Source organism: Phyllobates terribilis, unplaced genomic scaffold (assembly GCF_046119375.1).
Source record: "Phyllobates terribilis strain yellow unplaced genomic scaffold, ASM4611937v1 Scaffold_13__5_contigs__length_258822181, whole genome shotgun sequence".
NCBI lineage: Eukaryota > Metazoa > Chordata > Amphibia > Anura > Dendrobatidae > Phyllobates > Phyllobates terribilis.
In genome coordinates, this window is record NW_027362773.1 from 186,711,677 (window position 1) to 186,725,662 (window position 13,986).

At 41.8% G+C, this 13,986-nt stretch overlaps 1 protein-coding gene across 1 annotated transcript in view; it reads right to left on the minus strand.

Annotated features, from left to right (window-relative positions):
- Positions 1-1,079: 1,079 nt before the first annotated feature.
- Positions 1,080-13,986, minus strand: part of GNAO1 (G protein subunit alpha o1) — a 190,209-nt gene continuing 177,302 nt past the window's right edge. Inside the window, exon 8 of the mRNA XM_073659088.1 lies at positions 1,080-3,137. Coding sequence (XP_073515189.1) covers positions 2,950-3,137 — 188 coding nt within the window. The 3' untranslated portion in view covers positions 1,080-2,949. The remainder of the gene's footprint in view (positions 3,138-13,986) is intronic.

A 13,986-nucleotide genomic window follows, 5' to 3' on the forward strand; every position in this document is an offset into this window, starting at 1 on the left:
GTTGGTGGTAAATTTTTTGGGGGGTTTATTCTTAATAACTTTTTCACTTTTGATTGCAAGATCCTCCACCAGCTCAGGGGCACGGCTATGGGCAGCCTGTGTGCGCCCAGCTATGCCAACCTGTTCCTGGGCTGGTGGGAGGATACCATCGTGTTCATTGAAGAATTCAAGGAGTATACTGGGTCTATTGACCTATGGGTTAGGTTCATAGATTGTTTTTATACTTTGGAAAGGGACAGAGGACACTTTTCGGTCCTTCATCGGACGATTGAATGAGAATACTATCGGACTGCGGTTCACTTTTGAAATTAACCTAACCAAACTATCTTTCCTTAATATTCTGATCACAAAATCTGATAAGAGTGGACTCTTTATAAACAACAGTGTATCTTAAACTGACATCCACCAACTCTTTGCTAAGATGAGATAGCAATCATCCATACACTCCCAAAAAAAAAAAAAAAAAGGGTATTCCAAAAGGACTTGGGCGCCGTTGTTCAGGAATCAAAGATTTTAAAACCAAAGCGAATGATTCACGCCAAAGATTCCTGAATAGGGGTTACCCTGACCAGGTGATGAGGGAGGCTTTCCAGCATGCTTTGAGACAGGATAGAGAGAAATTATTGGTGCCAAAAAAGAAAATGATTCTCTCCTACTGAATACTCTGATACTTTTCAGAGTTACCTCAAGGTTGGTTATATCACCGTACCCTATTGCGGTATTGTGTGCAGTGTGAACAAGGTCATGGTGGGCGATTGCTAAATGCTAGCTATGATGTGGTTAGGATATGCGAGCACTTTACTCCCAGTGAGATCTGCCAGCCATGGACCAGTACGGTAAATGTTGGGAGTGTTGGAGTGGCTTCCCAGAATGGCGCAGGTTTGGTAAAAGAGCAGAATAGTGGAGACAGATCTGTACAGACAAACATTCTCTTTATTTAGCTACATACGAGTTTCCATTAGTTAACGAGAGTGGCTGGCAGCACCAAACTGAGCGCTCGTCAATACAAAGAACACACTCCAGCTTCATTTCTCGCTCATTTATTGAATCATTTAAGTTTTTTTGTTTTTTTTTAATCATTGTTTTTTTTCCTTTTAACATCTGTGACCGCTCTTCTTCAGTTTTGCAAGTGAAATGGTGAAGAAGTCTGACTTCTAATCAATAAAAGTAGAAATGACAAAAAGGTTTGGTCATGAAAACTGTGGATTTAATGTAAACACTACATTCGATTAAATTTGTTTTTTTTTTTTGTGTTTTTTTTTTTATTTTTTTTTGTTTTTTCCACTTTTTTTTTTTTCCATTTTTTTTTTTCCGCAGCACAAACATCCCACATGAGAGGAAAAACACCATTCACTAAAAAGGAAGGGGGGATTTGGGAGGAATGAGAATGGGGGGGTTGCGAGAGAAGCAGCACTAAGCATTCACTTGGGAACATAAAAAAGGAGACTGAAATTAAAGAAGCCTATTTGTCATACATGGAATTGAGAGCAAAATATCCCTATGTCGGCAGCTGGAGGTTTAGTGAGAGCTGTGCTTTTTCTATACAAACCCAGAGAGTTCATGGTACACAGTCCAGAGCAAGGAAACTTTCACAGACATCAAATCTGTACATTTCTATTACCCCGGAAAGTTCTTCATATTTCCGGTATTTATATATATAATTTTTTTCTTATTATTATTTTTCTACATAGGGCTTTAAAGTCCTGAAATTAACCCAATTTCATCTAAAACAACATGGATTCCATGATCCCCATTCGTTGCCGGAGGCTGAGCAGACCTCTCTGGCAGTGAAGGGGTCGTAGACGATTAAAAAAATGCCTCTTTACAATTTCGGTGCAAGAACAAAAAAAAAAAAAAAATCATCAATAAGATAAGGGGGGTGTCATTAAGCTACAAGCACGTGGGAAAAATAATAAGAACAGGTTAGATTCTTCTAAAATGTACAGACTCAGCTAAACCAGATTTACAGCATCCTATGCAGCCACTAATTCAGTGATAACATTACACATCAACTTTAAGGAAGGCTGTGGTTTTTTTTTTTCTGTTTGTTTTTGTTTTTTTTAAATGTTTTTGTACATTTTTTTTCTATTTTTTTTTTTTTTTTTTTACAAAGGCCAAAAGGTCATGCTACCAGCAGAACGTCAATTTCGAGGGTCCGTAGAGCAGTGCGGAGAAAGGAGGGGACGGTGGAGGGGGGGAGAGGTATGGTCCCCTCTTGAAAATTGCAGACTATTCCCCCCCTACTCCGCAGTTTGGGTTGGCACTGAAACCTTTTTCAAGACAAATAAGGGGCCCGCTACTTTGCTTTGTACAGACTAGAGGGGGCAATCCCTGATCCCTCACAGACCCTCATACAGTTACAGCACCCACACAAAAAAAAAAGAAAAAAGCTGAGCGCACTGTCCTGCAAGTGTCACAAACACTTCTACCTGGTTTGGAAAATCTTGATTTTTTTTGTATTTTTTTTGCATTTTTGCTGTTTTGTTATCCAAGAGCTGAACAGAAAGGATATACCAGTGATATTTTAATTAAAGGAGGTGCGGAGTGCGTCCGTACAGAAACACACAAATCCTTAAAAAAAGGATGAAAATGGATGAAGTTCCCTTTATCAATGATCGACTCCAAACCGCTGCAGTTCTGGAGAGAGATTGAAATTGCAACTCAGACTCTCCCAAAAATGAAGGGTTTTTAATATTGTTATTATTATTATTTTTTTTTTTTTTAAGAGGGCCCTGAAGAGTCTTACAAATTAAAGACTCCTTTTTTTAGGGGGTCGGATGTGCAGAGCTGTCGGGAGATCCGTTCTGTTGACAGCTCTTTGAGACAAACTAAAAAGATTGGTTTTATATATATATTTATATATATATATATTTGTCATGTTGCCTTCTCAGTTAACCAACTTGCATTTATTTTCGTTTCACCAGCAGATAATTTGCTTTTACAGAGGAATCAGTACAAGCCGCAGCCTCTGAGGTTGTTGGCAATGATGATATCGGTGACGGCGTCAAATACCACCTGGATGTTATTCGTATCTGTGGCGCAGGTCATGTGGCAGTAGATCTCCTTGTTAGGCGAGCGGTTCTTGCTCTCAAATTGTGCTTGGATGTAAGCGGCTGCATCGTCATATGTGTTGGGACCTGAACGAAAGAGAAAATAGGAGAAAATCAGAAACTGGAATTGTATCCAATATCCAGATATTAAATATACCATATATCATAGTCTATATCCACATCAGACTGCTCTATAGTCCTGCAAGTGAAATGAGATAAATCTGTCTACCTGTAGCCACCACTAGGGGGAGCTTACTGTCTACAGTTGTATTCACATGCAGGAAACTGGGGGGGGGGGATTGCAAAGGGAAAAAATATATTTCTTTTATTGGGGATGAGCTTGTGTAAACTTGCAATCAAAATTTTTCAACCTCCAATGCAAATTAGGTTTTATTAAAAAAGTTAAGACACTTTGTTCTTGTTCAGTTGGTTTATTGCAAACAGCAGAAACTTTGCACATTTTGCTAATACACTGAACATCCTGTACAAATGAAATCATTTTGATTGCAACTGTGCTTAGCTAAGGCTTGGTTCGCACTGGATGTATACACTCGAATTGAAAAATCTATATTCACAGAACAAAATCACACCAAGGATCATTTCAGAACCTTTTCCACTTTTATCATCTCCCAAAATCTGTACAAATCCATTGAAAAACATTTTTTTGGGATGTTGAATGAAAAATAAAGAACTAAACTAATATTGTTTCGAAACACTAAAATGCTCGGGTACTCGTTACTCGGGTCAAGGAAATCGTAATGTTCGACCCTAGTACAATGTATGTCAATGGGAATCCCGAGCATTTTTCTGGTGCCCCCCCTTCCCCGGCGGTCTGCAGAGAGCCTAAAAATTGGTCAATTCGATGAAAACCGTACTGAAATGACATGGGAACAGCATGGGGAAGACCCCTGGAAGCATCTCTGACTCACAGGTCACTGCTGTGAACAATGTTGTCAGAGGTATTACTCCACTTTTAGGGACTCACAAAAAATATACAAAAACAAAGCTAAAATGGATTTTCCTGGAAAAAATGTTAAGAAACATTCTTTCCAGGGTAATAAGTTGTATAGAAGGCAAAATAAATAACCAAAAACAAAAATGCTCCTCCACACCTTGGGCTATGTTCACACGTAGTGTTTGTCATGCGTTTTTGTACTTCTGCATTGCTTTCACCAGTAAATGTAATTTTAACATTTCATAACTATCTGGCCATGTGGTGTGTGAGGCATGATCAAACACAGCCTGTTTCATTTATGAAAGAGGGACTCTGAAAGTCACAAAGCCAATTTTTACAGGGTCATTAAGCGGCCCTACTATTGTTAGAGGGCCATCAGGCAGTCCTTACTATTGTTAGAGGGCCATCAGCCAGATATGCTTTGCATATCCGTATATTGCTATTGCAATATAATATATCCATCTGAGGTGGTCAAATTTACTTTTTTTTGTATATATTCTGTACTGTTTGAAACTTAGATGTCCAGCAGGCGGCCCTCACAATTTATAAAGTGCCAGCAGACGGCCTCCACTATTTTTAGAGGGCGAGCAGGTGTCTTGAGGACAAATGAGACCCAGATAGAGTTTTTTGGTAATGCACATCATTCAACTTTTTACTGTAAATGGAATGAGCCCTACAAATAAAAGAACACAGTACTTTTAGTCAAATATGGTGGAGGTTCAAAGATATTTAGGGGTGGTTTTGCTGACTCTGGCACAGGGTGCCTTGACTGTGTGCAAAGCATCATGAAATGTGAAGATTCCCAAAGAATTTTGGGTTGCAATGTAGTGCCCAGTGTCATAAAGCTGGGTTTGCATCCTAGGGCATGGGTCTTCCAGCAGGCCAATGACTCCAAACATACTTTAAGAAGCACCCAGAAATGGATGGAAACAAAACACTGGAGAGTTCTGAAGTCGTAATTCCAGCTCCAGTAGCGTCAAGTCTCCCACCACTTCCTCTTACATACAAAAGCTACAAAGAAACAGAAATTAATCAAACTTAAAAAAAATGTCCTGATTTAATGTGTCCATTTTCTATCAAATTTGAAAAATTTCTGCCAACTTCGATGAATTTCTGTCAACTTTGATTAATTTATGAGTGCAGATTACCGTAAAAATTATGAATCAGTCAATGAGTGCATGGAAAACATCAATCAAGTTATGTACTGGGGAAGATATGTATGTGACCACAATATGAACATTCATTTCCAGCTGATGATACCTAGCTCCTGTCCCTATTCTAAAAGCAGCCAACAGCGGTATCAATAGGGAACAGAATTTTTTATTTTTTTTTGCAGCACACAGTATAAGGCAATAATCACTGGGTGGATCCGTGCAATACGCTATCCATATTGCAATAGCTCACCCGTACACGTATTTCAGATAAGAGAGGTAATATTGTAGAATAAAAAATAGACTTTACTCAGCTAAGAAAAAAGGTGTTTTTGGGCCGTTGCAGCACCAAACTGCAGGACCTCAAGCAACTCTGCCTGTTTTGATGAATTTCTGAGTGTAGATTTTATTAAAAAAACCTGAATCTGTCAATGATTTTTGGAAAAAAAAATCAAGTTAGTAGACCGTGTAAGAGATGTATGCAACTAGAATGAACACTCATTTATAGCTGATGATAGCTGCATTTAGAATAAGGACAGGTGCTAGGTAACAGCAGTATCAATAGGGAACAGATTTCTGTTTTTCTTTGCTTGCAGCAGCAAGAGTATAAGGCAATAATCCCTCTCTGGATGTGTGTAATACGCTATCCATAGTGTGAGTCATAGTAGAGGGCCTCAATAAAAAAATATTTTCCATTATTAAGGAGTGGGTTTCCTAGACTGGTAATGCCCATGCACTAAGTGCATGGGCTGAAAAAAATTTACCCCTGGTGGGGTATACATATACATTATATAGAATGTTAGAGGTAGGCCTCTAAAACTAGTTCCTATGGGCATCATAAACACCCTTAAAAAAAAATATTATGTGGGCATTGCATGATGGTTACCATGGTGATATGGTGGAGGAGGATGAGGAGAAGGACAACATAAAATAGACGAAATTCTGTGAAAGGGTGTGAAGGGTTGCATGGGAATAGACCCTCCAAAAATACCACTGGATTTGAGTTTAGGTTCCGCTGCTATAATCCGGTGGTGTTGAGAAGTTAGGCCCAATCCAGCCCTTGTTCATTTTGGTAAGAGTCAACCTGTCAGCATTTTCAGTTGACAGGCGGATGTGCCTATCAGTTATAATACCCCTGGCGGCACTAAAAAAACTGCTATGACAAAATGCTAGCGGCAGGGCAGGCCAGGCCCTCCAAGGCGTAGAGAGACAGTTCATGCCACGTGTCCCGCTTGAATACCCAATAGTTGTAAGGCACAGAGGAATCAAAGAGGATGCTGGTACGGTCGCCAAGGTACTCTTTCCGCATCTTCAAAAACGTTTCATTCCTTGTCAGAATACACCGTGCACCAGGGCCTGGGCGCTGGGAGGGTCTGAGAAAACTGTCCCAGACCTTTGGCAGTGTTCCACTGCCTCTGCTGCATCTGGTTTGTGTCTCTCTCGCCTGTACTTCTTTGTTGTCCAAGGAACTGTGACCTCTGCCGCCAGCGTTCTCAGATAGGAATTTTTTTTAATAATTCTTCAACAATGGCCTTCTGGTATGGCATCATTTTATTAGACCTCTCCGCCACTGGAAGGAGAGATAGAAAGATCTCCTTGTAGCGTGGGTCTAGAAGTGTGACCAATCAGTAATTACTGTTGCCCAAAATGCGTATAATGTGAGGGTCACAGGAAAGCCAGCAGAACATAAACTCAGCCATGTGTGCCAGACTACCAACAACCAAGACTTTGATGTCCCCACCAAGAGGACAACGGTCCATGTTCTCATCCTCGTCCTCCCCCTCTTCAGACCATCCACGCTGAACAGACGGTATGAATGTGGTGTGGGCAGTACCGTCTATAGAGCCAGAAACCAGCTCCTGTTCCTCCTCATCACCCAATTCGCGTTGAGATGAGAGGAGGCTGGACTGTGTAGCATCACCCTGTATAGTTCCTTGCTCCATCTCATCATGCTCGGCCTGCAATGCCTCCTCTTTGTGAGCAGCGAGCTTTTCAGTAGACAGGGAAGCGGTGTGGTGATGCTAATTATGGCGTCATCGCCGCTCACCATCTTGGTAGAGTCCTCAAAATCTTGGAGAACGGCACAGATGTCTGACATCCATGCCCGCTCATCAGCTCTTAAGTGCGAAGGATGACCGGAATACCAACGGGTGTTGAAGCTGGTACTCAACAACTGCCCTCTGCTGCTCACAATTCCTTTCCAACATAAGCAACCTTATGAGATGAAAGCTGCAAATGCTGCTGAAGTACTGCCAGGGAGGCAGAAGCTGTAGCTGTCTTTCCTAAATGGGCACACACGCGGCATACTTTCACAAGCAGCTCAGGCATATCTGGGTAGGTTTTGAGAAATCGCTGAACCACTAAGTTGAGCACATGGGCCAGGCATGGTACATGTGCGAGGTTGCCAATCTTCAGAGCCGCCAGCAGGTTCCGGCCATTGTCACACACAACCATGCCTGGCTGTAGGTTCAGTGGTGAAAGCCACAGATCTGCCTGATCTGTTACAGCTTTCAACAACTCTGCAGCAGTGTACGTTTTTTCACCTAAGCAGATAAGCTTCAGCAGAGCCTGTTGCCGCTTGGCCAAAACAGTGATGCAGTGCTTCCACCTTGCGACTGATGTGGTCATTTCGGAGATGGAGGCTGAAGAGGAGGAGGTGGTGCAGGAGCTGTAGAATGTGGGGGCAACCCTGATTGACCCAGGGCCCGCAATCCTCGGCGTTGGGAGGACGTGTTGCATCTCAGGGTCCAACTGGGTCCTGGCTTCCACAATATTAACCCAGTGTGCCGTCAGGGAAATGTACTGTACCTGGCCACAAGCACTTGTCCACATGTCCGTGGTTAGGTGGACCTTCCCAGTAACTGCGTTGGTGAGGTCACGTGCTTGTGTAAGGAGGGGATGGCACACCGGGAGAAATAGTGGCGGCTGGGGACAGAGTACCGAGAGACAGCTGCTGCAATAAAGTTTCGGAATGCTTCCGTCTCCACGAGCCTAAAAGGCAACATTTCCAGTGCAAGCAGTCGAGAAATGTGGCAGTTTAGTATTGTGGCCTGTGGGTGGGTGGCTGCGTATTTGCGCTTGCGTTCCAAGGACTGGGGTAGGGACAACTAAACGCTGCGCTAGGATAAGAATGTGGACGCTGGCAGTGATGGTTCAAGTGTGCAATGACAAGTGCAGGGTGGGAGGCATCTTCGCCTGCGCCATGAACAAAGGATTGGCGTGCACGCAAAGCAGTGGTGTCACCCGCCGACACAGTCTCTGGACCCTGGCTTTAAGCCCAATTAGTCGGGTGCTTTGCTATCATGTGCCTGAGCATGCTGGTGGTGGTCAGGCTGGTAGTTTTGCTGCCCCTGCTGATGCAGGCTTGGTCAATCTTGCAAATGGCCTTTTTTGGGTTAACCGGATAGTCTTTAAAAAAAAAGGTCTTCCCGAGTCTGGCTCTAACAGTTGGACTGGCAACTTCCCTCGTATTGGTGTTTTGGATAACAATTGTCAGCCTTGTGTCTGGCCACCCCACTGCTTCTTCCTGCCTGTTGTGGTGCTACGCATCTCTCCCCCCTCTGCGCTGCTGTCCTTGCTATGCGTATCCCCTTGCCAGGTTGGGTCAGACCGACTGGAAGCATTATCTTCTATCCAACCAACAACCTTTTCAGACTGCTCTAGCTTCAAAATTGGTGTTTCGCGGCCCCCTGGACAGTGGGACAGAAAGGTAGGGTGACATGATGTGGGTGCTTTTTGTGCACCCTCAGCAGGCACAGTTTCATCTTGCCCACAGCCTCGGCCCTTTCGTGCACCATCAGCATCAGGTCCACTTCCCCGTCCCTTACCACGCGACTTGCTCATTTTAAATGGAGTTTAATATTTTGCAGCTTGAAAAAAAATTTCACGGTTATTACTGCAGTAATATTTGATCACGTCTGATGACAATTTCTTTTAGGCAGTGAGGGTATAGCGATGCTGTTGGTCACCGACCACATGTGAATATGTTTTCAACGCACGACTGCCACACTTTAAATGGAGTATAATATTTGTCAGCTTCCAAAAAATTCAGGATTAATACTGCAGTAATATTTGACCACCTAAAATGATGAACCCTATTCTATACTATACTAGGACTTTACAAACTCTGCCTAACTAGTGCTATCAGCAGGATTAATATTCACCAGAATGAGCCCTTACAAGGACTGTTAGAGTAGATTATTATTAGTGGTGTGGAATCCTTGTTTAAAAAAAGCGCCAATTCTCTCCCTGACTCAGAAGCAGCTCTCCCTACGCTGCCTGTTTCCGGGTTAGACTGTGACGAGCATAGGGTTCCGGGTCTTATATAGACACGATGATGCTTTGCAGCCAGCCAATCACTGTAATGCCACAACCAACATGGCTACGGCATTACAGTGACTGTCACGCAATCCCTGCATATTAATTGGCTGCCTAAAATGCACCCAACATGCAGGGCAGGGACCCGAGCTCCTGCCCGAGAATTTCAAAGTTACTCGCCGAGTAACATCTTGAGCACTGTGATGCTCGGGCAAGTCACAAGTAGTGACGAGCGCACGCTCTCATCACTAATGCACACCCTTTGAGAGTAACAGTTATTTTAATTTTTATTTCATATATTAATAGTACACATGAAAATAAGAAACTTTATAATACACAGTTAGGTCCATATATATTTGGACAGATACAACATTTTTCTAATTTTGGTTCTAGACATTACCACAATGAATTTTAAACAAAACAATTCAGATGTAGTTGAAGTTCAGACTTTCAGCTTTCATTTGAGGGTATCCACATTAAAATTGGATGAAGGGTTTAGGAGTTTCAGCTCCTTAACATGTGCCACCCTGTTTTTAAAGGGACCAAAAGTAATTGGACAGATTAAATAATTGTAAATAACATGTTCATTTCTAGTACTTGTGTGAAAACCCTTTGTTGGCAATGACTGCCTGAAGTCTTGAACTCATGGACACCACCAGACGCTGTGTTTCCTCCTTTTTGTTGCTCTGTCAGGCCTTCACTGAGGTGGTTTTCAGTTGCTGTTTGTTTGTGGGCCTTTCTATCTGGAGTTTAGTCTTTAACAAGTGAAATGCATGCTCAATTGGGTTGAGATCAGGTGACTGACTTGGCCATTCAAGAATATTCCACTTCTTTGCTTTAATAAACTCCTGGGTTGCTTTGGCTTTATGTTTTGGGTCATTGTCCATCTGTAGTATGAAACGACGACCAATCAGTTTGGCTGCATTTGGCTGGATCTGAGCACACAGTATGGCTCTGAATACATCAGAATTCATTCGGCTGCTTCTGTCCTGTGTCACATCATCAATAAACACTAGTGACCCAGTGCCACTGGCAGCCATGCATGCCCAAGCCATCACACTGCCTCCGCCGTGTTTTACAGATGATGTGGTATGCTTTGGATCATGAGCTGTACCACGCCTTCACCATACTTTTCTCTTTCCATCATTCTGGTAGAGGTTGATCTTGGCTTCATCTGTCCAAAGAATGTTCTTCCAGAACTGTGCTGGCTTTTTTAGATGATTTTAGCAAAGTCCAGTCTAGCCTTTTTATTCTTGATGCTTATGAGTGGCTTGCACCGTGCAGTGAACCCTCTGTATCTACTTTCATGCAGTCTTCTCTTTATGGTAGATCTGGATATTGATACGCCTACCTCCTGTAGAGTGTTGTTCACTTGGTTGGCTGTTGTGAAGGGGTTTTTTCTTCACCATGGAGATTATTCTGCGATCATCCACCACTGTTGTCTTCCGTGGGCGCCAAGGTCTTTTTGCATTGATGAGTTCACCAGTGCTTTCTTTCTTTCTCAGGATGTACCAAACTGTAGATTTTGCCACTCCTAATATTGTAGCAATTTCTCGGATGTTTTTTTTTTGTTTTTGCAGCTTAAGGATGGCTTGTTTCACCTGCATGGAGAGCGCCTTTGACCGCATGTTTACTTCACAGCAAAACCTACCAAAAGCAAGCACCACACCTCAAATCAACTCCAGGCCTTTTATCTGCTTAATTGAGAATGACATAACGAAGGGATTGTCCACACCTGTCCATGAAATAGCCTTGGAGTCAATTGTCCAATTACTTTTGGTTCCTTTAAAAACAGGGCGGCACATGTTAAGGAACTGAAACTCCTAAACCCTTCATCCAATTTTAATGTGGATACCCTCAAATGAAAGCTGAAAGTCTGAACTTCAACTGCATCTGAATTGTTTTGTTTAAAATTCATTGTGGTAATGTCTAGAAGCAAAATTAGAAAAATGTTGTCTCCGTCCAAATATATATGGACCTAACTGTATGTTATCAAAGGAATCTGCTTCTTTCTCAGCCAGGACTGATCACTAATTTTCAAAATTCTAAATTTACAGGTAAAATCTGTATTCAGTGAAGACAGATTACTACATTACTTAGAAAGAAAACAGTTGCTATGATAAGATTCTATGTAGACTGTAGGGGGAAGGAATTATAAGCAGCGTTCTTCCCTCCTTCCTCACTCCTTTATTATACATAGTCTTATCAGTTCCAACTTTCATCTCCGATCTCAGTAATGTAAAAATCTATCTACAGTGAGTACAGATTTTACCCGTAAATATCATAATGACAGTTGTTCTTTAAACTAATAGTTTGTTGAAGTCCCCTTTGAATTTATATCATCATTCAGTCTTTTTGGGTAGGAGTCCATGAGGATGCCACATCTAGAATTGGCAATCTTTGCCCACTCTTCTTTGCAGTAGCTGCACATCTGTCAGATTCCGGGGGCATCTCCTGTGTACAGCGCCCTCTTCAGGTCACCCACAGATTATCAAATACTATATAACATGAGTGTAAATGTGATTGGCTAATTCAGAACACAACATCATCCCCAATTATAAGAGGGTGTTCACACTTATCCAACCAAATTATTATTATTTTTTTTCTCTTGTCAAAATGATTTGTTTGTTTCTCAGTGAATATGAGTGCCATTAAAAGGTGGAAAAAGCTAACGAAAACCTGTCATTTGAACCACTGTACACCTAAAACATACATTTTCCTGTCTGTATCATTAAAACCTAATTGAAATAAATAAAAAAAAATACTTTTTGCTTATATATATATATAATTTAGAGTCAGTGATATAATATACATTGAATTTCAGATGTAACTCGTATGGCACGTGCTTGCATATGTTTATGACATATACATTATACGTCTGCACATATCGAAGTGTGAACCTGGCCCAATACTGGTTGATCAGGCAGCAATATCTGCAGGTACATAGTATATATCACACTCAAAGCCTCTATTAAGAGTAAACTTTAGAAGAAGACAATAAGAAAATATGAAACTTAAGTTGAATGTTGATTTTTGTCCTTTTCAAGGACGATTAAGATCTTATCCAACCATTCATCATCAGATGATTAACAAGCATTAAACTGTGACATTAATAAATTAGGATTAATTACAACGCAGAGTAATTGGAACGATAATATGGGTTTAAAAAAAAAGGTAGAGATAAGATTTCCAAGACAGCACTGCTGAAACCTCCTTATAATCATGTAACAGTAACTAGCTGTTCCTGCCCCTTCTCTGATGTATGAAGTGCATTGGGGCCGATTTATCAAAGGGTTTGAGACAGTTTTCTGGTGTAAAACACTATAAAAATATTAGCAGTTGCGACTTTTGATGTTTTCACGCCAGTCCTGGTAGGCTCCACCAAAGTGGGGGAGCATGGGTGGACAAGGTGTGGCTACGCCCGCCAACCAAACTCATCCGGAGAAATCCACATTTGTCTTAATATGTAAATGAGAAGTTAAGATCTATGGGCCGGACATAGATCTCCCTAGGCATCTGCATCCAGAGGTTATTTCAAATGAAAAGGGGAGTTACCAGTGTGAGACATGTAGATCAGGTGAGCAGACTGTCAGTCATTACATGTCTCACACTGGTAACGCCCCTTTCATTTAAAATAAGCTCTGGAAGCAGATTCTTGGGGAGATCTACGCCCAACCCCTAGGCAGTGTCTCAATATCTCAAAGACCGTGAAAATTAGCACTAAATAAAAAAGCTGGGTAGGTGGAGCATTAAATGGCAAATGAGGTTTAACGAGGAGAAATGTAAGGTCATACATATGGGAAGGAAAAATGGAAGTCACCAGTACTCACTGAATGGGAAATCATTGGGGAATTCAGAGATGGAGAAGGACTTGGGCATCTTGATTGATAGCAAACTAAATTGGAGTGCCCAAAGTCAGGCCGCTGCTGTAAGGGCAAACAGGGTAATGGGATGTATCAGAAGAGGTATAGCTGCAAAGGATGAGAACATTGTTCTTCCACTGTACAAAGCACTGGTCAGACCACACTTGGAATACTGTGCTCAGTTATGGGCCCCAATATATAGAAAGGATATAAATGAGCTTGAAAAGGTACAAAGGAGGGCAACAAAATTAATAAAGGGAATGGAGGGACTGCAATACCCAGAGAGGTTGGCAAAACTACGACTATTCAGCCTGGAAAAGAGAAGGTTGAGGGGGGACATAATAAATGTGTACAAATATGTTAGGGGACAGTATAGAGATCTTGCCCGGGATTTGTTCAAAAGGAGGGATATTACGGTAACAAGAGGGCACTCACTAAGACTGGAAGAGAAAAGGTTTCAGCACCAGCATAGGAAGGGGTTCTTTACGGTAAGAGCAGTGAGAATATGGAATTCACTGAGTGAGGAGACGGTAATGTCAGATTCACTACACCAGTTCAAGCGGGGACTGGATGCATTTCTAGATACCAGGCAGATTTCAGCATATACTTAAAAATAAAATAAAATAGTAGGTTGATACAGGGATTTATTC